Below are 26336 nucleotides of genomic sequence, written 5' to 3'. Positions count from 1 at the left end.
AAAAAGTTGTTTCAGATTCGCAAATTGTCGTTTTAGTTATGATATTTGTGAGGAAACAGTAATACTGAACATTTACCATGGTCTAATATAGCCATTATATGCATCTTTTGACGATTTTAAAACCTAAAAATTATAAAGCGTTGCAACGCGAAACGATTGAATAATTTGGAGAGTTCTGTTTTTGTCGTTAAATTTTGTGAAACTACGAAGATTGCTTATATAAGGTATAAAATACGTCAAGTATGTGAACTCGGCGGAATAGCTCAGTAGGCTAAAGCGTTTTTACTTTAGGACTCTGGCAGGACTCCAGGGGTCACTGGTTCGAAACCTGCTCCGGGCAATGTTCTTTTCCTTTTTTTAATTTTATTCTTGATTTTTTACTGGAGCTTTTACGATCCAATGTTTACAATTATCAATATAAAGCATTTAATGAATAAGTTAAAAAATGCCAAAATCTGTGAAAAGGCCCCTTTAAAACATAACCGATCAATATGTTTCAATTATGGTTCTCTTCCACTTAGAATATGACTATATTACCTTGACCGTATTAAATATGAACAATTTCCCCATGATGGCTTACGTTATACTGTCAAGCACTGGAATAGTCGAGCGCGCTGTCGTCTGACAGCTCTTGTTAAATATGTGTTGACATGAATAAAACTGAAATATTCTTTGATTCTATAATACCTAATATTCATCTGAAATGCTGCTTGTGTAGATTAGGCATAATGATCATTTAAAATTAAATATTTTACTAAGTCTACTTGATAACATAAGGTACTCGATTAAGAACCTGGTCTGAATGTTTGTTTTTCTTTCATGGACTGTAAATGTTATCTGCATCTTGCCTGATAGTGTATGGCTAACTGTCTAAGGTCTCTACATTTCTTTTTTCAAAATAGTCTTATCTTTTCCTATTTTAAGGCCAAATAAAGGCTGATGGTGGTCTCCTGTATTCATGTACTTTGTAAAGAGGACCTTACACACTTGGCTTTTCATGGGCTGACAAGGAAAATTTATTAGGTTAGTATTGGTTAAAGATAATTTTATTAAAATGAGCCGTGCTCTGTGAAAAAGGTTGGGGGTTAATGCATATGCGTAAAGTGTCATCCCAGATTAGACTGTGCAGCCTGCACAGGTTACTCAGGGACGTCACTGTGTGCCTTAACTGGATTTTCACTAAGATGAGACTTTCTTGAAACAAAAAATATTATAAAAGTGGAAAGTGTGATCCTTGATTAGCCTGTGCGAAGTGCACAGGCTTATCTTTGACGACACTTTACACACATGCATTAAACCCCTTTTTCACAGAGCACGGCTCAAATGTATCAAATAGAAGTACTGGGACACCCTCAGTGTGTCCTTACAATGCAGCTTCAAGCATACAATGTCCTCATAAGCTCCTAAATACACCGTGAACCTTTAGTATACGCTGACAGCTGGACTTTCCTTTCATTGAATAGCGTGCTGTTTTACCATACATCACAGGGAAGCAGTAGATATTGAACTTTACCGATTTTACATTCATCACGGTAGACTGACTGTTGTTTGATGCGTTGATATGAACGTTAAAATGCCACTGAACTAATTCAGCATGCATTCAAATAACAATGTGACAGAAATAAAATATTGAAATAAAATCTGGTGTTATCATAAGCTAGAGTAATTTGTGGAGCATTGATTGTGTAATTGGTTCTGTCAAAATTAAATATTAGTATGATTTAAATCATTGCTTTGGATTTAAACCTCACTTTCAATCATTTTGTTGAAAGAGTTATTTTAATACTGTGAAAAATAAGACTAGTAATCATTATGTTGAGAAGTTCATAAAACAATAAGATAGAAATATCATGACATATATATTTTTCTGTGTTTCAGGACAGGACAGTTTTAACAAGTCAGAATAAAGTGAATTTAACGGCATGAATTACAACAAACTGGAAGACAGTTTTGCTGCAAATATGCACCTGAAAATATCCGTTGTAGGTAACTACCATGGCATAAGATGGAGCTACAATCAGTAAATCTGAGTGTGAAAATATAATATTTGATGTGTTCGGTGAAAAGCCAATAATATAAATATTTTGCTATTTGTATTAGATGGGAACACTTAAATATAGTTTTGACATGACAACACAAACATGAAAATTAAGGTGACTTTTATGTAAATGAAATATTATCAAGGCAATTTGTTTACTATAGCATACTAGGCAATCAGAAAAAAAGTTGTAAGAATCAAATAAATGGTGTGGAATTTACTTATTTTTTTAGTGAACGTGAATTGAATCAGGTTTTTGTGCAATTAATTACATTTTTTTCCCCTCGGCAGACAAATTGGTCTTGTAAGGAAAACGTCGCAATTTGACCACACTGTGATTTCAGCTTGAAAGTTTTGATTTATATGATGGCATTTGTAAGAAATGTTTATTGCCATGGGAGAAAATAAGGCAGATAAGTTTGCTCTTTATAATAAATTTGCACTTTTGTTATACTGTGTGATGTTGATTAACTTTTGTGGACTGACTGTGATTTCTTTGTTGTGGAAGTTTAAGGCTGAAGACTAATCTTACGTAGCAGGATTTAAGGTTAATAAGAAAGGAATAATACAGGATTTCCTAATAATTGGATATGTGACACACACAAACCAACATTTTTGTTGTGGTTTTCAGGAAGCTTTCTTTCAAAATAGTTACTACGTCTCAGCAGTATATTTCAAGAGGACTGTTATGGAATTATAAGATGACAGAATTATGCAACGAGTTATGTAAATTTTGGTAATAGCAAACTCCAGGGTCCAATTATGTAAATTTTGGTACAAGAAAATTACAAGATCCAATTTTAATTGGACATGAATTTTGGTGTACGACTGTTCTAAATCTTTGTGATGGTATTTATGAAACATACCAAAGCAATATTGGTAATTTTGTTGAAATAATATAGAAAGAAACAATGAAGATATACATGTAAACAGAGAACTTTGCTTTGCAACAATAGGATGTGAACTAAGTAAATCAGGATAACATTTGGTTTTATTTAAATTTATTATAATTTCCAGTGACAGCTAAACTTGAAGTAAATAAATTGGCTTACATAATAAAGTGTAAATTGAAATTGATTTTGAAATAAAACTTGTGTCTATTTGTTTTGTAAGATATAACTAAGGTGAATGCATATTGCCATCTTGAATTTAATGGTACACACAAACTCAAGTTTATCGAAATTAAATTGAAATAATAGTGATAATTGTGTGGATTTACTGGTGCATATGAACTGAATTTAATTGGAATTACTTAGAAATAATTGTGATAATTGTGTTCAGCATGGAGCTGAAAGCGAATGAAGGATACTGTGGTACCTCAGAAAATGCTTGTAATGGAGGGGTTGGTTTCTACCAGCCAAGTCATAGAGTCTCCGTAGAAAATGACATAGAGAGTGACCGAAACAATGCGCGAAATTCGTTCAGCGCATTCCCGCGAGTAACCACAACTGATATGTACATCGATGAAAATGGTCAGACGCACTTGTGTAGAACGTTACCTCAAAATCATCACCATAGAAACAGTCGAACTGAGGATGTCAAAATAGTGAATGGAAAAAATTGCAGACGGACATCGTGTTCGCAGAAACTGTGTTTTTATCGACCTTTGAGTGCCCGTGAGAAATACCTGGCTGTTATATGTGTCCTGCTCTTTCTGTCCTGCATTGTGTTCATGCTTGTTGCCTTCGTCAGAGACAAAGCTGCTGGGAATAACTGTTCCTGTACAGGTGGGTGCATACTTTCTGTGCCATTTTCTTGCACTGCAGATTATAAAATGAGCCTTGTTTTGGAAAATTGGAGCCTACTCATGTTTGTAATGTGTCATCCCAATTTAGCCTGTGCAGTCTGCACTGGCTAATCAGGGACAACACTTTTGGCGTGAACTTTTTTTTTTACGCTGAGAAGAGACTTCCTGTATACCAAAATAAAAGTGATGTCTCTGATTAGCCTGTGGGGACTAATCACAGGTCAGGCTTTGAAAAGAAAATCCAGAGCCACTTGCCCTGCAGGGGGAGTATGCCTGACAATCTACTCGCCCTTCACTTTAATCTACTCGCTCTGCATTTAAAAAAAAAATATATCTATATTTATAGTTATCATCAACCAGAACCTTTTTAACCTACATAACATAGTGACACTAAACTGCAAACAAATTAACTACATTATCTGATGGATTTTATTTGCTTTCCTTACATTTTCTGCACCTGTTTCCTTTTTTCAATACTTTCCGCTTCTCGTTTTGATGACCTTTCTTTCTGTTCCCTGTCGCCACCACCTTGCAGATATTTTAAACTAGAACCCTTTTCCATGCTGAGTTTAAATTTTTCAGACGAACTTTTACTGAAAGACACGCTTGATTGACAAATGGTTACAATATGGTAAATTTTGGCTAAGGCTTCTGATAACGAATTATTCTGTTTATTAATAATTATTGTTTCTGTTTATTTTTTATTAAATATAAGAAGTATTATACTTAACCAGTTATGTATTATTTTTTTATTGATATTTACATTAAAATGAATTTTGTTCTTAACAGAATGACCAATATATTTAACTGTTTTTTTCACTTTTAATCAGTTAGCTAAGAGCACTGACACCTACGAAAAGAGCGCCAATTTCGAGAATAGAATTACTTTTACTGTGCCCGTGACGTCATTTTTCATTGTCAAAACGAAAGTGCAGTTTCTTTGTGTACTAAACCTTTTTTTTTGTTCGTTTGAAAAATTGTTAGCAAATTGTATCGATGTGGCAGGAGTTCTGGAACTGAATTTATATTTCTCAACTTGAAAAACAGCACTCGCCCGGTCGGTTGAGTATTTAACAAATTTTACTTGCCCGACCGTCAACTTCACTAGCATATGCGAGCGGTCGAGTGGATTCTTCAAGGCCTGCAGGCTAATCTGGAAAACACATGAATTAATCCAAGTTTTCTGGGAAAGTGGCTCAATGATTTTATTATCCCCACGCTTTTTGAAAAGCGTGGGGATATTGTGGTTATCTCCGCCGTCCGTCTGTCTGTCCGTCCTGGCCACTATCTCCTTCACACTATAAGCACGAGAACCTGAAAACTTACACACATGGTAGCTATGAGCATATGTGCGACCCTTCACTATTCGGAATTTTGATCTGACCCCTGGGTCAAAAGTTATGGGGGTTTGGGTGGGGCCGGGTCAGAAATTTTCACTTATTTTTATGCCCCCAGTATGGTGCATTGGCCATAACTTTTGCAATATTGAAGATAGTATTGTGATATTTGGCATTCATGTGTATCTCATGGAGCTGCACATTTTGAGTGGCTAAAGGTTAAGGTCAAGGTCATCCTTCAAGGTCAAAGGTCAAAAAAACAAATCCAAGTGAAGTAATAAGCTTTAAAGGGAGGTAAGTAAATAACCTGCCAAATGATATAAAAAAATTAAATAAATTAAAGCAGTGCATAGAGTTACACAGTAGTGGCGCAGAGATGTATTTAGTATTCAATTGTTTGTGTTAACTCATCTGTGAAATGGTTAAGCTCATCCATCTAATGTTTATACAAGGGATTATAAAATATTGGCGCAAAGGGACACCTGTATATGAGAGAAGAGATAGAATGCAGTCAAGCATAAAAAGCATGAGAAACTCATGGAATAGAGCCTCAAGAATCTATAACAGGGCTGAAACTTTCACTTTGTTCAATTACAATTTTAGACTCATTACTGAAAATCTGTCAAAATGTTCAAGTGGGAAAAATATGAGAAACAATTTAAAGCAAGATGGACTTTGAACAGGCACATCAAAAACACACATGAAATTCAACATATTCATTGTTGTGTATAAGATTGCTATAGAAAATTTCTGAGACGCTACTATTTAGTCAACCATTTAACCTCAAAACATAACTTTTCTAAAACAGAAGCAAGAAGATTGGCTATAAGAGAGCATGTTGAGCCATCTCATAAGTCATTCCAATTAGGATGACATGTACATAATTGACTACAATGAAGTTATTAATTTCCTTATTAGATTTGTTAGGAGAGCAGGATGAGAAGGAGAAATAAGGGTATAGATTTTCACTCATTTTTAGGTTATTTTACATTAACTTCTTCATTTCTACACCGAATTACTTCAAATTTATACTGAACATCTTTTATGACAATAAGGTCAATCTCAACTATGCATGGCCCCATTACCAACCCTGGGGCGCCCCTGAGTCAAACATGTGGCGTGGGGATACGCGTCGGCCTTTGCCGCGCCATTTCTAGTTTAATTTAATTAAATAATGCCCATATAAAACAAGTTTTAATGTCATAATTTAAATTGATGCCCAGAAAATTGAAATCACACATTAAAGTATATTTATGCCCCTCTACGAAGAAGAGGGGGTATATTATTTTGCACATGTCGGTCGGTCGGTCCGTCCTTTGGTCCGTCCACCAGATGGTTTCCGGATGATAATATCAAACGCTTAGGTCTAGGATCATGAAACTTCATAGGTACATTGATCATGACTGGCAGATGACCCCTATTGATTTTCAGGTCACTAATCAAAGGTAAAGGTCACAGTGACTCGAAATAGTAAAATGGTTTCCGGATGATAAATTAAGAATGCTTAGGCCTAGGATCATGAAACTTCATAGGTACATTGATCATGACTGGCAGATGACCCCGATTGATTTTCAGGTCACTAGGTCACAGTGACTCAAAGTAGTAAAATGGTTTCCGGATGATAACTCAATAATACTTACGCCTAGGATCATGAAACTTCATAGGTACATTGATCATGACAGGCAGATAACCCCTATTAATTTTCAGGTCACTAGGTCAAAGGTCAAGGTCACAGTGACTCAAAACAGTAAAATGGTTTCCTGATGATGACTTACAAGAAATATCTTTAAAAAAGATATACGGCGTAAATAGTTTAATGAATGAGATCAAGGATAGCGAATGTCTTTTTCTGTGCAGTTCTTAGCTGCATCACACGCAGTACGGGATGTTACGGGGAGTTTTCGCGGCTTATTTTACATTATAACATATTGCTGGTCATAAACCTATAGATACAAAACAGAAAACCAAAAGAAGAATGGAAGTGAAATTTAAACATATGAGTCAACCGGCCACACGAGAAGTATCCGTATTTATAGGCGCGTTCTTCGAACAAACCTGTTTTAGTGGTTTGTCGGGCATTGCTATTTGATTCGATTATTAACAGTATCAATTATCATCGTGCTAATGCTTAAAGTGATATTATGGGCATTTTGCACTGTTGAATTGAGCTGAAAAGAATTAACAGGTCAAAATAGTTAGTTAAAATGTGGTTACTGATTAATTATCTGCAACTCACCTTGCTACCAGTTGTTTATAAAAATATATTTTATATTCGATATTCTTACGTGACCCACCCAGTCCTGTAAGCTGAAATAATCCGTAAAACAATTTCGTGTCTTTGTGTCGTATGAACAAATCTGCACTAAAACTAAATTTAGGTTCAACTCGTAAACGCATGATCAGTTGTCAAACGAAAGTACGGTTGATATTCAAATGCATTATTTTTCTCTTTCTGGTATATTGTTTTAGTATGATGATGCTGCATTAATTAATATAAGTGTATATGAAGTAGAAACATCAAAAATAATCAACGGTTGCGATAGACACCTATAAACTGTTACATGCTTATAATATCACTTTAGTACATTAAGCAATATGGACGAATAATTATTGTTAAATTTATCAACAATAATATTTATCATTGTATTGTTGAAAACACATTAAGAATCTATTATTTACATACCATAATTATATTGCTGAATATCTTCATTTAACATATTTCTGGTCTAAAGAAAATTCCAGGTCACCTAGTTCACGGATAGCGTCTTTATTATATAACGATTATTTTACTGGCCGCCAACTCCGGTGATGACCTGTATATAAACTCTGAATGTCCGCGAATTGACCCGATATACCTCGCGGGTTGAAATGCAATGCTTTAAAGTGAGGCCTCGCTTCCATTGCTCTTTATACTTTTACATGTTAACATGTTGACAGGAATAAGGAAGTAAGTACTAAATATGAGAACATAGCCTTTTAAGTATAAACGCTCTTGCGCTGGTAATACTCTGAAAATAAAAGGTGTACGCACAAACTGTATTGATGTCGAGAATTGAGTGTAAAACTGTTCTATCTATTAAGCCTTTTCATTCGAGATAAAATTGTTTCATACAGTAAAACAGTGTTACAAAGACGCGGATATGTTTCCAATGTTCTGGTGGTATACTCAAATCAGCCAATGGAATAAATGAAGTGTATTCATTCGTACCTAGCAGCGGGAAATTTTATTGGAATTTTATTGGACACTTACAAAGGTCAAGCTAAGGTGAAAAGCTGGCTTATGCAGCTTACGCCGAAAAAATAATTAGGCCTAGGATAATGAAACTACATAGGTACATTGATCATGACTGGCAGATGACCCCTATTGATTTTCAATTCACTAGGTCAAAGGTCAAGGTCACAGTGACAAAAACCGTATTCACACAATGGCTGCCACTACAACTGACAGCCCATATGGGGGGCATGCATGTTTTACAAACACAGGGCTCAACATTAACAGTTGTCCTATTGCCCCTGGCAAGTAAAAGTTGGGTCAGGGCAAGTTATTTTATTATCTAGTTGTCCACACAGGCAAGTGCAAAAAAGAACAAAGAGCATTAAATTTAGACTTAAATTAGACTTTCAATTGCTGTAATCATTTTGTTAAATGTGCAAAAATAAAAAGGTTGTGTGGTGTATCATTTTGATCTTTATTAAAAGATATGAGGTTTACAGTTAAAGTTTTACGTTCAGGGCAAGTAGATTTTCTAAGTACTTGCCCGGCAGGGCAAGTTGGTTTTTAGGTTAATGTTGAGCCCTGAAACAGCCCTTGTTTTCTGTAGTATTATTTTTTTAGTCTGTATTCATTTTATGAACCCATTCAAAGAGATGCCTATCACATTTAAGTCAAAGGTCAAGGTCTCAAGGGCTTGTCACATAAAAAAAAAGAAATATATTTTCAGTATGCTTTGACCTAGCCATATAAAATTGATGTACGAGGACGCCCACTAATTTTTTAGGTCATGAGGTCAATGGGCACATCAGTTTGAATCTGAAAAATGTGTTTATTTTATAGTTTATCTGAGGAATGTTTCAATCTCTGATCATGTCAATTGATCATGTCAAAGGAATGCTTCAATCTCTGATCATGTCAATTGATCATGTCAAAGGAATGCTTCAATCTCTGATCATGTCAATTGATCATGTCAAAGGAATGCTTCAATCTCTGATCATGTCCATTGATCATGTCAAAGGAATGTTTCAATCTCTGATCATGTCAATTGATCATGTCAAAGGAATGCTTCAATCTCTGATCATTTCAATTGATCATGTCAAAGGAATGCTTCAATCTCTGATCATGTCAATTGATCATGTCAAAGGAATGCTTCAATCTCTGATCATGTCAATTGATCATGTCAAAGGAATGATTCAATCTCTGATCATGTCAATTGATCATGTCAGAGGAATGCTTCAATCTCTGATCATTTCAATTGATCATGTCAAAGGAATGCTTCAATCTCTGATCATGTCAATTGATTATGTCAGAGGAATGCTTCAATCTCTGATCATTTCAATTGATCATGTCAAAGGAATGTTTCAATCTCTGATCATGTCAATTGATCATGTCAAAGGAATGCTTCAATCTCTGATCATGTCAATTGATCATTTCAAAGGAATGCTTCAATCTCTGATCATGTCAATTGATCATGTCAAAGGAATGCTTCAATCTCTGATCATGTCAATTGATCATGTCAAAGGAATGTTTCAATCTCTGATCATGTCAATTGATCATGTCAAAGGAATGCTTCAATCTCTGATCATGTCAATTGATCATGTCAGAGGAATGCTTCAATCTCTGATCATTTCAATTGATCATGTCAAAGGAATGCTTCAATCTCTGATCATGTCAATTGATTATGTCAGAGGAATGCTTCAATCTCTGATCATGTCAATTGATCATGTCAAAGGAATGCTTCAATCTCTGATCATGTCAATTGATTATGTCAAAGGAATGCTTCAATCTCTGATCATGTCAATTGATTATGTCAAAGGAATGCTTCAATCTCTGATCATGTCAATTGATCATGTCAAAGGAATGCTTCAATCTCTGATCATGTCAATTTATTACTGTGAAACCATTTATTTTCGAAAGCACAAAATTTCGTCATTTTTATAAAAATGACGATTTCGTCAGCACTTAAATTCGCCAATATCTGATTTTGAATTTTAAAAAAATGCGTCAGTCAATATCCGATTTATGTGTACTGTAATACATATTCGCGATCAGTCGCAGTTGCGAAAAGTCGTGGTACGAATGCGGGAACACACTTGAGAATCACTGCAGGAGGTGGGGCCTGTTTGTCACATGCCAATTAACTAGTCTTTTGTTATAAAGGGACAGTAATGGACCCTCTTAATGTATGCCATTCACACGTTCATTGTTATGATTAGCGGACAAATGGGATCGAATAACCGTTAACGAGTGTTTGTAACGGCTATGATTGATGACGACAATGATCACGTGGCCAACATCGACTTGAAAACATCAACGCTCAAGCCGATCCATGCCGAATGGCTCATCACAACCCATTCCAAGATGGAAGGAAGAACCAATTTAATTACGGCAGACTTTAGGAAAGCTGGACTGATTTTATAAAAAATTGTCCATGTTGTGTTGATGAAACAATGTTGTTTCCTGTTTTTTTTTGCTCTCTAAATGAAATGAAGTATTTTTTGCAAGCAAATCAAACTAGTCACTTTTGTTTATTTTCTTGGGTATGTGTTCTAGTTGGTATGATTTTTATCAAAATGCTGTCAATACCGTTTTAAAACTGTTTGTGTTATACGAAAGAGGTTCCAGTTTGTTAAGTGTTTTTTTTTCAAATAAAATGCTTTTTTATTCTGATATCAACATTAAAATTATAAACTCTATGTGTGTGTTTGTTCTTAAAAAGTAAACTACCGGTATGTAAATCAATAATGTCAATAAACAATCAAACAACAAACAGCAATTAAAATATTCTTTATTAAAATTGTGATAAATACGCATGTTGATCACACATCGTCATCTTTTCATTTGGTTTATTGTCTTTCATCGGCATTCGCTGCATGATGGCTAATATGCAACACCCCTGAAAACACAATGCACCTAATGGGCAATAAAGTTATAAACAATTAGCGCTAATTCATTAATCATTACCATTCTACATAAACGAAGTCAACGCATTCGATACAGCTGTACTGCACACGCGTTTTAAAGAAGTGTCACGTGTCAGTTAAGTACCTTGTGTAATCTACATCCCTTTGTGTCAAAACCGGATTAATCTTGATTACGAAACAGCAGTGAATGTGTGCATGTATTATGTTGGAATTTAATGCCCCATGTCTACGGTAAAGTTTTAAAATGTTGTTCAACTTGGTGTTTGTTTTTGTTCAAACATAGAGCATGATTGTTCGTTAGGATCTTAAATTCGGCGATCGGTCGACTGACGAAATTTATGAAAATTAATGCCTGACGATTAATAATGGTTTCACAGTATGTCAAAGGAATGCTTCAATCTCTGATCATGTCAATTGATCATGTCAAAGGAATGCTTCAATCTCTGATCATGTCAATTGACCATGTCAAAGGAATGCTTCAATCTCTGATCATGTCAATTGATATGCTATGTTACATATGTGGAAGTAATGAATCATTGTGATTTTTAGGTCAACAGGTTCTATTTCAAGGTCAAACATGAAATTGGTTTCTATACAATAACTTTAGAAGTTTGTATGCCCCCAGATCGAATGATCGAGGTATATTGTTTTTGGCCTGTCTGTCTGTCATTGTATGTGTGTGTCTGTCCCAAAACTTTAACCTTGCTCATAAAATGAAAACTCTTGGGTCTATGTTCTTTAATCTTCACATGTGCATGCATCTCAATGAGATCCAGGGTTCCCGCTGTCGATCGCCATTGGCACCAATTGCGACAAAATAAAAAATCTGGCGACAAAATTTCATAAATGACGATTTTTTTAAAATCAGCATTTTTCTGCGTTCATATTTTCTTAAAATGACAAAAGACGCTGTGTTTAATAGCCGCTTTACGGAAGTCGTAATACTATAGATTTCCATGATTTAAGCGATACAGCCGTCATCAATGGAGCGTGGTGCTGACTGCAGACTACCGCAAAGTGGCATGTTATGGTGATAATTGTGATTATCTGGGGTGTTGTTACAAGTTATCTTAATTGGTCGGCAGTTTTATTGCTTCATTGACAACATTGAAATAAAGCAACCGACTTTGCGCTTAAATGTGAAGTGTTTGTCACAGTGTTCGAAGCCGATTCCAACGCCGTTACATTGACAACAATATGACACTCAAAAAGGTAAGTATCGATTATGTTTAGAAAAATCGGTGTTATTATAGAAAATATATTAAACATTTTAGATATCAGGGCTTTTCATCTGGAAATTGGGAAGAAGCCCTAGCCTTGCAAATTGGGAAATTTAAGCGCGATAAATGGCCATTTTGGGAAAAAAACTTTTAAAGCATTTCATCACAGGTAAATCATTTAATCAATTTTAAACAGTCACAATAATGGTTTTAACTTTATTTTTGTTATGAATTAATGACCTGGAAATGTTCTTTTCAAAGATTGGCCAGCTATATTTTCAAACAGATAAACTTTTCAACAGGTAACAGCAGTTTTTGAACAGTAAACTAAAAGTTATCTCTAAAATTCAGCGATGACACTGGTGACCTCCCTTGCGGCCCTCGTGCAAAAACCGACAATAAAACCCGTACTACGCAATATTCTGTTCTAGACTGGTACACAAATACAATTAAAATTCAGCTTAGCGGTAGTGGGGAAATACCTGAACTGAACTGGTAGCGAAAAAATCGATACCAGACAACAATTACGCAAAATAAACCTTCATCTTTGTTTATCGCTCGTGGAAGCTTTCAATGAAATTACAATCATCTACAAGACCAGTAAAACTATACCGAATAGTAACTTGGCTACAAAACACTATCCACTGTGTTTATTTTTTTGATTTTCAGGGGAATTTCAATCGTTTTTTTTGGGAAGTCTTTCAGCCAGAGTTGGGAAAAAATAAGGCTTTTTAGAATTGGGAAGGAGCCGAATATCGGCCTCTGTTATATAAGGATGAAAAGCCCTGGATATATTGATTCTGTTTACATGTAAGCGGTGACATTTCTGTTTTACTTGTCAACATGGCAAGTTCAGAGTGTATAACGACTTTTAGAAAGTGAACATTAGATTCTGATCATTATAAGACTCGCTAACATTCACCAGCTAGCAAACAAAACCCAAACAAAGACAGAATTTCATTTCCTTCAATATGATTTCCAACACACAATGTATGCTGTATGAACTCTTTATATCCTCAAAACTAATCAATTAATTCACTACCGGATGTACTGTTTTAAAAAAGGTAAACATAATTAAGCACATGAAAATCAATTTGAGACACAATTTAATATACATGTACACAAATGCTTATTTTATTTGACTGTTGTGTTATGAGCTTTGTGTAGTAGGTCATGTGCTAACACACATTTATATTATTTATATACTACACATTAGTTGATTATTATTAGTAGTATATTAATATTATTTTTCCCTTTTTGTATTTTCAGATTACCAGAAAGCTGCATGCTGAAACAACCAAGCTGTGGCAACATATTCAGCAGGGTTCGACATTAACTTTTTTTACAGCCAGACCATCGGACCAGCTCCTCTTAAAATGTACTAGCCCGAATCTGATGTCTACTAGACCATAAATGACATAGCAAATAAACAGAATTGTGTCGTGTAACTGTTTAATCAGGTTTTATCAGAACATAATTAGTGAACACAAGAAAGTTATTTTGATGCACAGAGTAAAAAATAAAATAAAACTATTTAACAACATAAATTGTTTGTTGTAATTTCACTGTTTATCACCAGTTAAACAAATGATGTCTGTACAGCAGGTGACATTTATTAAACGTTCTCAAATTCTGGCCTCCTTGACCGCTGTGCTCCATGCTACCACAGCTCCTATGCCCTTTTCCATCATAATCTGTGTCCGTTTTACCGTCGGATTCTTCTTTATTAACTTATTTGTTGGACGAAAATCCAATCTTGAACAAAGTCACTCTTTAAATTTCATTCTCTCGTCTGCTACGCCAAAATGTTTACATTGACGATACCGATTTTCGATTGAAGTCGTAAAAACATGATGTAAAGTTCTACGACACTGCAGAAAATCATTAACTATTTCAGTGCTGGAACCGAATTTTGAAGGTCTTTGCAAACAGTTTGGATCCAGATGAGACGCCACAGAACGTGGCGTCTCATCTGGATCCAAACTGTTTGCTATTATGATAGTAATCTTGGAAAAAAAATGAAGAAAATGCTAATTTGAGAAATTCAGCAGACAACATTTTAACAGACTACAAATTTCCCAGCATGCAAAGTGTTAATATTCATGACAACTTTATCAATGGAAACAAGCTATTTCTGCGGGAAGCTCTCCTTTGCGTCTAAAAATAGTGATGAATCATGTGAATGCTCCGCGTTTATTTATATACGCTAGTTTTGTTCTGATGTAAATAATGGATACAATAGTTATTTTACACATAAAGAGAAAAAGGTTTTCGATTAGTTATAGTTATATCAGGGGGTTTTTTTAGAGAAAGGGGAAGACGCTGGACGCTGTGTGAAAGGGGAAAAAAGAGTGCGAAAGAGACATATTAGGGGAAAAAATAAAAACTGTTCATTTCAATAACTATAACTCATCAAAAGAGGCTTGTCTCCGCCCTTTTTGTTCATAAACACATTTAACACGTATTAAAGTCAAAGTCCTTAATTAAGTTGCAGGTGTAGATCTAATTATGGGAAATGTTTTCAACTATATTTCTGTACTGGGGCCCGGGGACGATGTCAATTTTGTGATTTCAATTTCATGATGAATGGGTTGACGATCTTGATCAGCTACAGTATTGGAAGGGAAAGGAGCGGCAGCTGCCGATTGTCTACTTTCACTTTCACAATGTTCGATGTAGATAACCTCAAAATCCTTCTGGGTTATAATGGTTTTCTATGATTCTTTCTTAAAAAATGCCTCGATGCATTCAGTATCTTCAGAATCTGAATGTTTTATTTTGTTTGTGTAAGAATGCCAATTGTGAGACATTTTTTTCTGTTTTCACGTTTATATCTTGGCTTGCACCTAGCCCGGATGAAAATTCGACTGGTTTCCGGTAATTTATTGACGAAACACCCTTCTCGCGCAAGACCGGTATCCAGTAAAATAGTCACATGATTATTACGATTAGTTGCCCAGTTTACATGACGTAATTTAAGAGCTATATTTAGAATAACTGGGATTCCCAGATTTTTTGTGTTCGTCTGGAGAGAGAGAAAGACAGTTGTACATGCTGCAAATTGGATAATTGTCGGTTGCTCAAAGGAAAAATAAACATTTCTATGAGAGAAAATATTATATTTTGGTGAAAAATGATATTTTTGGTGGGGAAATTGTATTTTGAGGGGAAAAATTCTGGTAGGGGAAGACGCCGAATATCGGTGTCACTTTCTTAGTAAAAAAAACCCCTGTATATGAATCAGTATAGATTTTGTATATACGACCAGTCGGACAAGCTAGCCCACAGTTTTACTAGCCCGACCATTGATCTTACTAGACAATGTCTGTCGGACGTGCCTTAGTGTCGAACCCTGTTCAGGCTGCTAAGAAGTTGTCAATCAACCAGGGTTGTCATTATTAACCGATTGCCGATCGAACTCATCGGTTAAAATCGCCAGAAAATCGGTTGTTTTTCCCGAATATTTAAAATTGCGATCGGAAGTTTGTATCATGCAAACCTAAAATAATTGACGAGGAATAAACATACTATAGTAGAGCGACGCCCGGTCATTCAGTCAGTCCATTAACTCCGCCTAAGAGCTACTGTTTTCAATGAATTTCTCAGCGAGTGGCCAATATTGATTTTTTTCAGCTGTCAATCAAATTCTTCTTGGTGAGAACGTCAACCAATCAGCGCTCGGGCAGCCGAATACACGCCGACTCCACGTGAAATTGTATCAAATAGCTGTACATTTGACAGATTATTACTGACCGTATCTCAACAAATGCTGCACTGTAGAGCGTAATTAACTAGTTAGAGAAAAAGTTTCCACATATTAAAAAATCATATTAAAAAATGCTCTCTGATTTTCTACCATGCGACCTCTGCGCTACGAAGTTGTTATTCAGCATCTAAATATTAAAGTCCACGCTTTCTCCAAGGAAGAATGACGTGATGTTATACATGAAGTCTAACTTTGGCATGATTTTAATCTGTACATGAAAAACACGAGAAATGTGTCTCTGTTGCTAGAATTTTCTTAATTTTCCATGAATAATGAAATCTGAAAATGATTTTGGATAACACATTTAATTATACGCATTTGAAAATACTTCAATTAAATAATGCATTTTGTTATACAAATGGTCATAACACATAATGTAATAAGTAGGTAAATAACGTGTTTTGAGATTGCCAAACTATGCATACATAAAGGTCTACATGCATGAATGATCTGACAAGTTATATCACGATCCGAAATGAAAAGTACTCGATAAAATTTAAAGAAAGGCGCGTTTTTATTTTCAGAAATTCACTTTCACTTTCGCAAACTTTTCTGAAAGGAGGTTACGTACATATAATAGTTTAGATTGAGTGTTTGACTTGTCGTTATTACTAAATATAAACGGTTCTCAATGCTCTCAAATCGCGCCACGTGATTCACGCATGTTCAATTGGAATTCCCCAATCCCACAATTCAATTTGTATAATATGCACTTGCGTTAAATGGCGGACGACATTCATCGTCAAAATTGGGCGTAATTTGGTTTTGAAAAAAAGAAATCGTAATAATACTGGATTATCGGGTAATGGATATTATTGGAAAATGCAAAGATCTATCAATATAATATGTTTTTACATTGTACAGTATACTAAAAATGTGAAAATCTTAAAGTTCACTATTCTTTTTAGACCTCATTTTAACTTTTTATGCTCTGAGAATAGCAGTATTTTGTCCCTAAAATGTTTAAAATTCGTTTCGGTCGGGGGGCTTGCCCACCTGACCTCCCTACCAGGGCCTTGCCCTGGACCTACAAGGGGGCCTAGGTGGCCCCCTTGACCCCGGCCGAATCGGTTACTTTTCCAAAATAATCCTTTGTTTACAATCATAATGACAACCCTGATCAACAAGACTTACAACTGATTGAATGTGCCTTTATTTCATGAACAATGTTAAATGTGTTGTTATTATTAATAATACTGTTATTAAATCAATTCCTTTAACATACTGTTCAATGCTCAGTTTTTGTTTGTATTACAATGACATGATCTTCATTGCCCAAATGTAGCCCCAGTGTTGCGACAACTTTTTAAATTTGGCGAAAGTAAGTGGCGACAACTTTTTAAAGCCCAGAGGGAACCCTGAAATCTACAATCAAACATGGTATTAGGTCACTAGGTCAAGGTCACTGTGACCTTTACATTCAAAATATAACCTTGCAGTGTTTTTTTTCACCGTTTTGGGAATGGGGCCGGGTCCCTTTAGATTGGGAAAATTCGCAGCGTTTTGACTAAAATTGGGAAATTAGTGTTGTTGTATTGCTAAAAAAAGCTTCAAAATTGGGTATACAAGTGTGTCCAGTATTATATGTACGAAAGTTGAACTTATATGGATGGGAGATAAACAAAATATTGAGATCTATAAAAAAAAAAATTTTTTTTGGAAACATTCCATTGGGAATTTTTAACTCTCATTTTGGAAAAATATATACTTTTTTCCATTGGGAATGGGTCCGGTTATTAGACCCGATTTTGAATTAAAAAAAACTGCCTTGTTTTGTAAAATAGCTGCCCAGCGGCTTCAAAGCGCAGTAGGGGGCATTGTGTTTCATAAACACAGCTCTTGTTGACAGTTAAAATGTAGGTGATACGGTCAAGGTCAAAGGTTATTGTATCATGGAATTGGATTCTGCACAATATCTAGATAATTCTTGGGATCATATAAATGTGGATGCTGGTTAATTGTAATGAAGGCTCAACTTAAATGGTTTTCAAATCAAGAGATGTAAGGTCAAGGTCACATGGAGGACTGTGCTGCAAGACAGGAAGCCTTATATCAGGGTGCACAATCAACGGGGTTTCCGGGGTTTTACACACAGGCTGGACAGAATATAAACATACTGTTGACAACTTGATTTTGCAAATACACTGCAACGCCGATATATCACGGTCGGTGGGGTCCAAAGATATAACTAGAGAAATGTCTAACTTAATTGTATTGCGGTTAATTTGTCCCAATTTCCCCAATGTTTTCATTTTATATACGGCGCTGCTACATATTTGTATAGTAATAATTGCAAACCAATTCTACAATAAACATTTTCATAACTTCACACATATCTGTTTTTATCATAAAAACCAAAATGTAAATTTTATTTTTTATTTTTATGTATGATCACGCGAGAATCAGCTAAAAAGAAGAATTCTTGCTGTACAAAAATGTATAAAATGTAATTGCGCATAGATTCGAATTTACCCTTATAAATAGTCCTAATGAAGGAACTAAAACAGCGTAACGGTAATGATACAACGTGTTTGAATTATATTTTATTAAGAGGAAATGTCAATGCCACATAATTCGCGAGATACTGCGGTACTTTAGTTGAAATTTACAACGAAACTTTTAATGAAAATTAAATTATCTCAATGTTGTACCCGCTACGAAATTTTTATTAGAAATAAATACACCCACACCAATTTTTGCGCACTTTTTATCAGGACAAAGAAATTTATGACCAGTACCAAAATTTAACGATTTATATACCATTAAACTGCCATTATTACCTTTGCAATGACTTACTTACTTACTTAGTCCTCTTCAATGACAATAATTGGTTATTTCTTGAGTGTTAAAAACAACTCCAGCCGTGTGTAAACAACACTGTCACTTGTTTTTCACGCTTCACTGCGTGCCATAGTAAGCCGCGCAATATAAAGTGTTAATACTAGCTAGAACCATTTTTTTTCTTAAGTAAGCAAATTCTCAGATTAAAACATGTCATTTAGTTATCATGCTCGTCGGATTTTTGGGAGCCATAGCCAAAGCGCGATATACCGGTCCGCAATATATTGGCGTTGCAGTGTATCTCAAGTTGTTGAAATACATTTTCAAAAATCTTTAGTGCATAAAAAACAGTTTTTCTTGCAGTTTTTGTCGATATCCTAAGGTATAAGAATAAATCCTTGATTACAAAAAAAAAGCACTTCTTACCATTGTGTATACATCCATTAAAATTAAAAGGGGGAACCCCACAAAGTCATGTTATCCTGCACCCTGTATATGGTCTACAAACATCTCTTGTTTAGTCAAAGAATGGAATGTTGACTACCAGTTCAACTTTCCTTGTCTCAAAACAAAATATATTCAAATATTTCTCTTTTTATACGCCCGTTCAAAATGGGATGTATTATAAGATCACTTGCGGGCGGCAGTGGGCGAGCACTGTGTCCACAGCAGCGTCCGCTCTCTAATTCAAATAGTTTTCATCCCATCTTCACCAAACTTGGTCAGAAATTGTATCTAGACAAAATTTAGGTCAAGTTTGGTTATGGGTCATGCCAGATGAAAAACTAGGTCATAGGGTCACTAATAGAGCATTTCAAGGATTTAGCATGGTGTCCGCTCTCTTATTGAAGTAGATTTGATCCGATCTTCACCAAATTTGGTCAGAAGTTGTGTCTAAATGATATCTAGGTAAAGTTCAAATATGTGTCATGCCGGGTCAAAACTAGGTCACAAGTTCACTTAGTGCATTTCAAGCATTTAGCATGGTGTCCGCTTTCTAATTGAAGTAGTTTTCATTCAATCTTCACCAAATTTGGTCAGAAGTTGTATTTAGACAATATCTAGGTCAAGTTTGAATATGAGTCATGCCGGTTCAAAAACTAGGTCACCGGGTAACTTAGTGCATTTTAAGGATTAAGCAAGGTGTCCGCTCTCTAATTGAAGTAGATTTCATCCGATCTTCACCAAATTTGGTCAGAATTTGTGTCTAAATGATATCTAGGTCAAGTTCAATTATGGGTCTTGCTGGGTCAAAAACTAGGTCACGAGGTCACTTAGTGAATTTCAAGCGTTTAGCATGGTGTCCACTCTCTAATTATCCCCCGCCATAGGCAGAGGGATATTTTTTTGGCGTCGTCCGTCCGTCCTTCCGTCCGTCCGGCACTTTTGTGTCCGGAGCCATATCTTGGAAGTGCTGTTGCGGATTTCATTGAAACTTGGTATGAGTATATATATGGATAAGAGGATGATGCACGCCTAATGGAATTGTACACCAGCTGTTAATAACAGAGTTATGGTCCTTTGTATCTTGAAAAAATGCTTTTTTGTGTCCGGAGACATATCTTGGAAGTGCTTTGGCAGATTTCATTGAAACTTGGTATGAGTATATATTAGGGCTGTAACGAATACACTAGGAGACAAATACGATACGTATCACGAATACAGGGTGGCGAATACTAATATTTATTCGCGAATATGAATTTCAATGAACAAAAGTAATACTAACAACTTGACATGACATTATATAGTATGAAACTATGAGTATTTGTCAATTTGATTAATTGAGTATCATTGCATACTGAAAATATGCAATATAACACTTTGAAATAACAAAACACTGACCAGAACTGCTTAAGCTTTAAACACAGTTTTAAAAAAACATTACTAGTACCAATAAAATCCTTGAGTAGAACAATTAAGGAACTTGACATGCTAGGTTCCATGTATGTTGGTAAGTTGCACAATCATTGTCGTAAAGATAAACAAAAAAGAAATTCCATCTGCTAATCCTTTGTGTGTATGTTTGAGCATCAAATCACTCATATTTACCTAAATAAACATTAAACAACAATTGAAAGATTTTTCAATTCAATGTCGTAAATATTTAACTGGTGCCCACCATTTTTGTTGATAATATCACTGTTTAATATGGTGGGTGGGGTTAACATGATGAAAAACGCCGGAATAAGGAGAAGAACATTTAAATAGAGGGGTTTATTGTATGAACCTTCATTTGTAAGGTAATATACAATGATTAAACTTTAAAACTCGAAACCATGTTGTTTGTATTTGTCAAATATTCTGTTCGGGAGGTGGCGAATAACAAATATGATTCGTCCACAGCCGTATTCGAGTAATTTGAATATTGGAATGTATCGTTACAGCCCTAGTATATATATGGATAAGAGGATGATGCACGCCAAATGGCATTGTACACAATCGCATAATATTGGAGTTATGGCCCTTTGAAGACTGAAAAAGTGCTTTTTTTGTGTCTGGAGCCATATCTTGGAAGTGCTTTGACAGATTTCATTGAAACTTGGTATGAGTATATAAGTGGATAAGAGGATGATGTTGGCATTGTCCATCCGTCCAGAAATATTTGTGTCCAGAAGTATTTTGGCAGGGGATATCAATTCTACGAATTTGCTTGTTGAAGTAGTTTTCATCCGATCTTCACCAAATTTGGTCAGAACTTGTGTCTAGATGATGTCTAGGTCAAGTTCAAGTGTGGGTCATGCCGGGTCAAAAAATAGGTCACAGGGTCACTTAGTGCGTTTAAAACAATCACCATTGTGTTCTTTACACTTGTCCATTAGTTGTGATATCATGCTACACTTGTTTCGCCGGTTTTCATTCATGCTTTCCATGATTTTGAGGAAATAGACAGTTGGCATTTTATTTACGGGTATTTTTTGCCACTCAAATGGTAAAGTTAAATCAAGTTGTCCAAAACCTTCAAACGGGCGTATCTTGTGACAGTTTGGCACTCTTGTTAATAAATGTAAAGCATCACACATTTATATTTCATTTAGATATATCTTTTCATAAGAGTTTCAACTGGAATTAAGTATAAAAATTTGTGAAATATATACAATCAGAATACATTTTCTTGAATTGATATATGTCATCTGTAACCACTATGCATGAATTGCGCCAATAACAGACAATAAATGTCAGTGATACATGATTCCTGTCACCAAACAATCAGGTTAATGTTATTCATGCAGAATTTCAATGGCCTCGTTGTAAATACCATAGTAGAAGTGTTATGCTCTACAATACATAGTTAATCAGGGCTCCAGCTGGCTCCAAATTTTCATAAGCCTCAGGGGTTTTCCTGCTATGTTAAAAAGGCCGTAAACAGACCCAATACCAAAGCAAATTGACCTGATCCCAAACTGAAATTGTAAAAAAATCCAAATTTTTTTTTTTTACCAGGTTTTTTCGAAGGAAAAAACTGGTTATTAGATTGGTGAATGCGAGCGGGCTGGCTGGCGGGTGGGCGGAACAAGCTTGTCCGGGCCAAAACTATGTCGTTCATTGTCAGATTTTAAAATCATGTGGCACATTTATTCACCATCATTGGACGGTGTGTCGCGCGAAAGAATTACGTCAATATCTCCAAGGTCAAAGTCACACTTTGAGTTCAAAGGTCAAAAATGGCCATAAATGAGCTTGTCCGGGCCATAACTATGTCATTTATTGTCAGATTTTAAAATCATTTGGCACATTTGTTCACCAACATTTAAGGTGTGTGGCACAAAAGAATTACGTCGATATCTCCAAGGTCAAGGTCACACTTTGAGTTCAAAGGTCAAAAATGGCCATAAATGAGCTTGTCGGGGCCATAACTATGTCATTTATTGTCAAATTTTAAAATCATTTGGCACATTTGTTCACCATCATTTGACGGTGTGTCGCGCAAAAGAATTACGTCGATATCTCCAAGGTCAAGTTCGCCACCACTAAAAATAGATTGATTTTGAAACAAGGGGGGTAACTGTGATGAATAATCAGTAGCAATGCACATTTTGAGTTGTAGTTGTTTCCCTTTATCAGACTTTTTTTATTGAAAACCTGGTTTTTTGACAATTTTGTCCCTTGTTTTTTTTTAAGAAAGAAGACTATTAGTGTCATATAATTTGTAAGATTTTCTTTTCTAAGATGGCCAGGAAAAGGCCTGATGTGTAAATAATTTCATTGATAACAAAATCCTGATTTGGTTCATATGTTTTGTCGATAAAAAAATCCCAAATTTACCATTTTATCAATTTAAACAATCCCAATTTGATCAGACTCCTTTTCCCAAAAAGGATAGAAAAACAGTTTTTACTCCTGAGCCCATGGTAGAACACAGAATTCCTACACATTTTATCAGGTTTACGGGGTTTCATGAAGAAAAAGCTAAAGCCAAATGGAAATTTCTTGAGCAAAATTTTCTAATTTATAGCCATTTGCTTATTTGGGCGAAAAGCAGAGAAGGCCCTTTTAATATGACACAGTATTTTGTTGAAATCCATAAGCATCTTGTTTTGTCATCCAATGAAATGTAGATCACATTTTTATCCAAACTGCAGCAATATGGCCATTGTTGTCAGAGGTCCCTATGTGATAGGATTGTATACCAAACGGCAGCAATATGGCCAGGGTTGTCAGAGGTCCCTATGTGATAAGACTGTATACCAAACGGCAGCAATACGGCCAGGGTTGTCAGAGGTCCCTATGTGATAGGACTGTATACCAAACTGCAGCAATATGGCCAGGGTTGTCAGAGGTCCCTATGTGATAGGACTGTATACCAAACGGCAGCAATATGGCCAGGGTTGTCAGAGTTCCCTATGTGATAGGACTGTATCAATAATTGCAGCAATATGGCCAGGGTTGTCAGAGGTCCCTATGTGATAGGACTGTATACCAAACTGCAGCAATATGGCCAGGGTTGTCAGGGGTCCCTGTGTAATAGGACTGTATACCAAACTGCAGCAATATGACCAGGGTTGTGAGAGGTCCCTATGGGATAGGACTGTATACCAAACTGCAGTAATATGGCCAGGGTTGTCAGAGGTCTCTATGTGATAGGACTCTATACCAAACTCCAGCAATATGGCCAGGGTTGTCAGGGGTCCCTGTGTGATAGGACTGTATACCAAACTGCAGCAATATGACCAGGGTTGTCAGGGGTCCCTATGTGATAGGACTCTATACCAAACCACAGTGATATGGCCAGGGTTGTCAGAGGTCCCTATGTGATAGGACTGTATACCAAACTCCAGCAATATGGCCAGGGTTTTCAGAAGTCCCTATGTGATAGGACTCTATACCAAACTCGAGCAATGTGGCCAGGGTTGTCAGAGGTCCCTATGTGATAGGACTGTATACCAAACCACAGCAATATGGCCAGGGTTGTCAGAGGTCCCTATGTGATAGGACTGTATACCAAACCACAGCAATATGGCCAGGGCTCTCAGGGGTCTCTAACTGATAGGACTCTATACCAAACCGCAGTAATATGGCCAGAGTTGTCAGAGGTCCCTTTGTGATAGGACTGTATACCAAACCACAGTGAAATGGCCAGGGTTGTCCGAGGTCCCTATGTGATAGGACTCTATACCAAACCACAGTAATATGGCCAGGGTTGTCAGAGGTCCCTATGGGATAGGACTGTATACCAAACTGCAGCAATATGGCCAGGGTTGTCAGAGGTCCCTATGTAATAGGACTTTATACCAAACCACAGTGGTATGGCCAGGGTTGTCCGAGGTCCCTATGTGATAGGACTATACCAAACCACAGTGATATGGCCAGGGTTGTCAGAGGTCCCTATGGGATAGGACTGTATACCAAACTGCAGCAATATGGCCAGGGTTGTCAGGGGTCCCTATGTGATAGGACTGTATACCAAACTGCAGCAATATGGCCAGGGTTGTCAGAGTTCCCTATGTGATAGTACTGTATACCAAACTGCAGCAATATGGCCAGGGTTGGCATGGGTCCCTATGTGATAGGACTCTATACCAAACTGCAGCAATATGACCAGGGTTGTCAGAGGTCCCTATGTGATAGGACTGTATACCAAACTGCAGCAATATGGCCAGGGTTGTCCAAGGTCCCTATGTGATAGGACTCTACCAAACTGCAGCAATATGGCCAGGGTTGTCAGAGGTCCCTATGTGATAGGACCGTGTAGGGGCTTCCCTTTGGGAAAACTGGGCTTAAAGCATGTGTGTAAAGTGTCGTCCCAGATAAGCCTGTGTCATCCCAGATAAGCCAGTGTTGTCCCAGATTAGCCTGTGTAGTACCAGATTAGCCTGTGTCGTCTCAGATTAGCCTGTTTAGTTCCAGATTAACCTGTGCAGTCCGCTTTGATGGTATTATTCAGTTTAAAGGAGGTTGTATCTAAATTATAAACCAGTGTAGGCAGAAATAGTTGTTCCTGATTTGTCTGTGTGGAATGCACAGGCTAATCTGGGATGACACTACACCGTACATTAGCCAAGTTTTCCAACAAGGAGGTTCACATGATCAAGATTTTAAGGTCCCTAAAAACTAATGATTTGTTCATGATTTTGAAAATGCATTTCAATGGCAATTATTAAATAATGTCAAAGCTGAAAAATAGTGGCTCAACTATTTGGGATATAATAATGAAGTGCTGAGCTGTTTTTATGTCACAAACATGTTCCTTAAGATGTCTATGCCCAACTGAGTGTTGATCTTAATCTTAACTTTTGCCTAGATGTATGCAAAAACATATTTAATTAAATGAAAAACGTTTGATTCAAAATTGTTTTTATATCAATAAGAGGATTGTTGTGGTATCTTAACAACTGCAGAACATAAACAAACATATCTGATTTTATTTTAACAAATTTCATTAAAGGAACAAAAATATCATATTCAGTAATACATAATAACAAGCTTCCATACTGCCATAAATGCTTGCCTGTAGTTTCAGCTACAATTCCACGCAATCATGATCTATAAATACACTTTTTAAGTCACTTATTGATTATGCCCCCCTTCGAAGAAGAGGGGGTATATTGCTTTGCTCATGTCGGTCGGTCGGTCGGTATGTCGGTCCGTCCACCAGGTGGTTTCCGGATGATAACTCAAGAACACTTGGGGCTAGGATCATGAAACTGCATAGGTACATTGATCATGACTTGCAGATGACCCCTATTGATTTTGAGGTCACTAGGTCAAAGGTCAAGGTCACAGGTGAAGGTCACAAAAACTGGAAATAGGCATTATAAGGATTTAGCATGGTTCAAACAAGGGAAACAACTATGGTTTATGCATGTTCTTT

General features: G+C 36.2%; 1 protein-coding gene across 3 annotated transcripts in view; it reads left to right on the top strand.

Moving 5' to 3' along the window:
- The window catches only part of LOC127871615 (neprilysin-1-like), a 120801-nt gene that overhangs the window by 45691 nt on the left and 48774 nt on the right, over positions 1 to 26336 (top strand). For 2 of the 3 annotated variants that reach the window (XM_052414713.1, XM_052414712.1), the window contains exons 4-5: positions 925 to 1023; positions 1879 to 3765. In XM_052414713.1, the coding sequence (XP_052270673.1) occupies positions 3321 to 3765 (445 nt within the window). In that variant the 5' untranslated portion in view covers positions 925 to 1023; positions 1879 to 3320. Of the gene's footprint in view, positions 1 to 924; positions 1024 to 1878; positions 3766 to 11150; positions 11492 to 26336 lie in introns of those variants that run through there. The other variant, XM_052414714.1, reaches the window with a different exon arrangement.

The sequence above is a fragment of the Dreissena polymorpha genome, chromosome 3, assembly GCF_020536995.1.
Source record: "Dreissena polymorpha isolate Duluth1 chromosome 3, UMN_Dpol_1.0, whole genome shotgun sequence".
Classification (NCBI taxonomy): Eukaryota; Metazoa; Mollusca; class Bivalvia; order Myida; family Dreissenidae; genus Dreissena; species Dreissena polymorpha.
The sequence above is the reverse complement of the archived record's forward strand: the minus strand, read 5'-3'. Positions and strand labels throughout refer to the sequence as shown.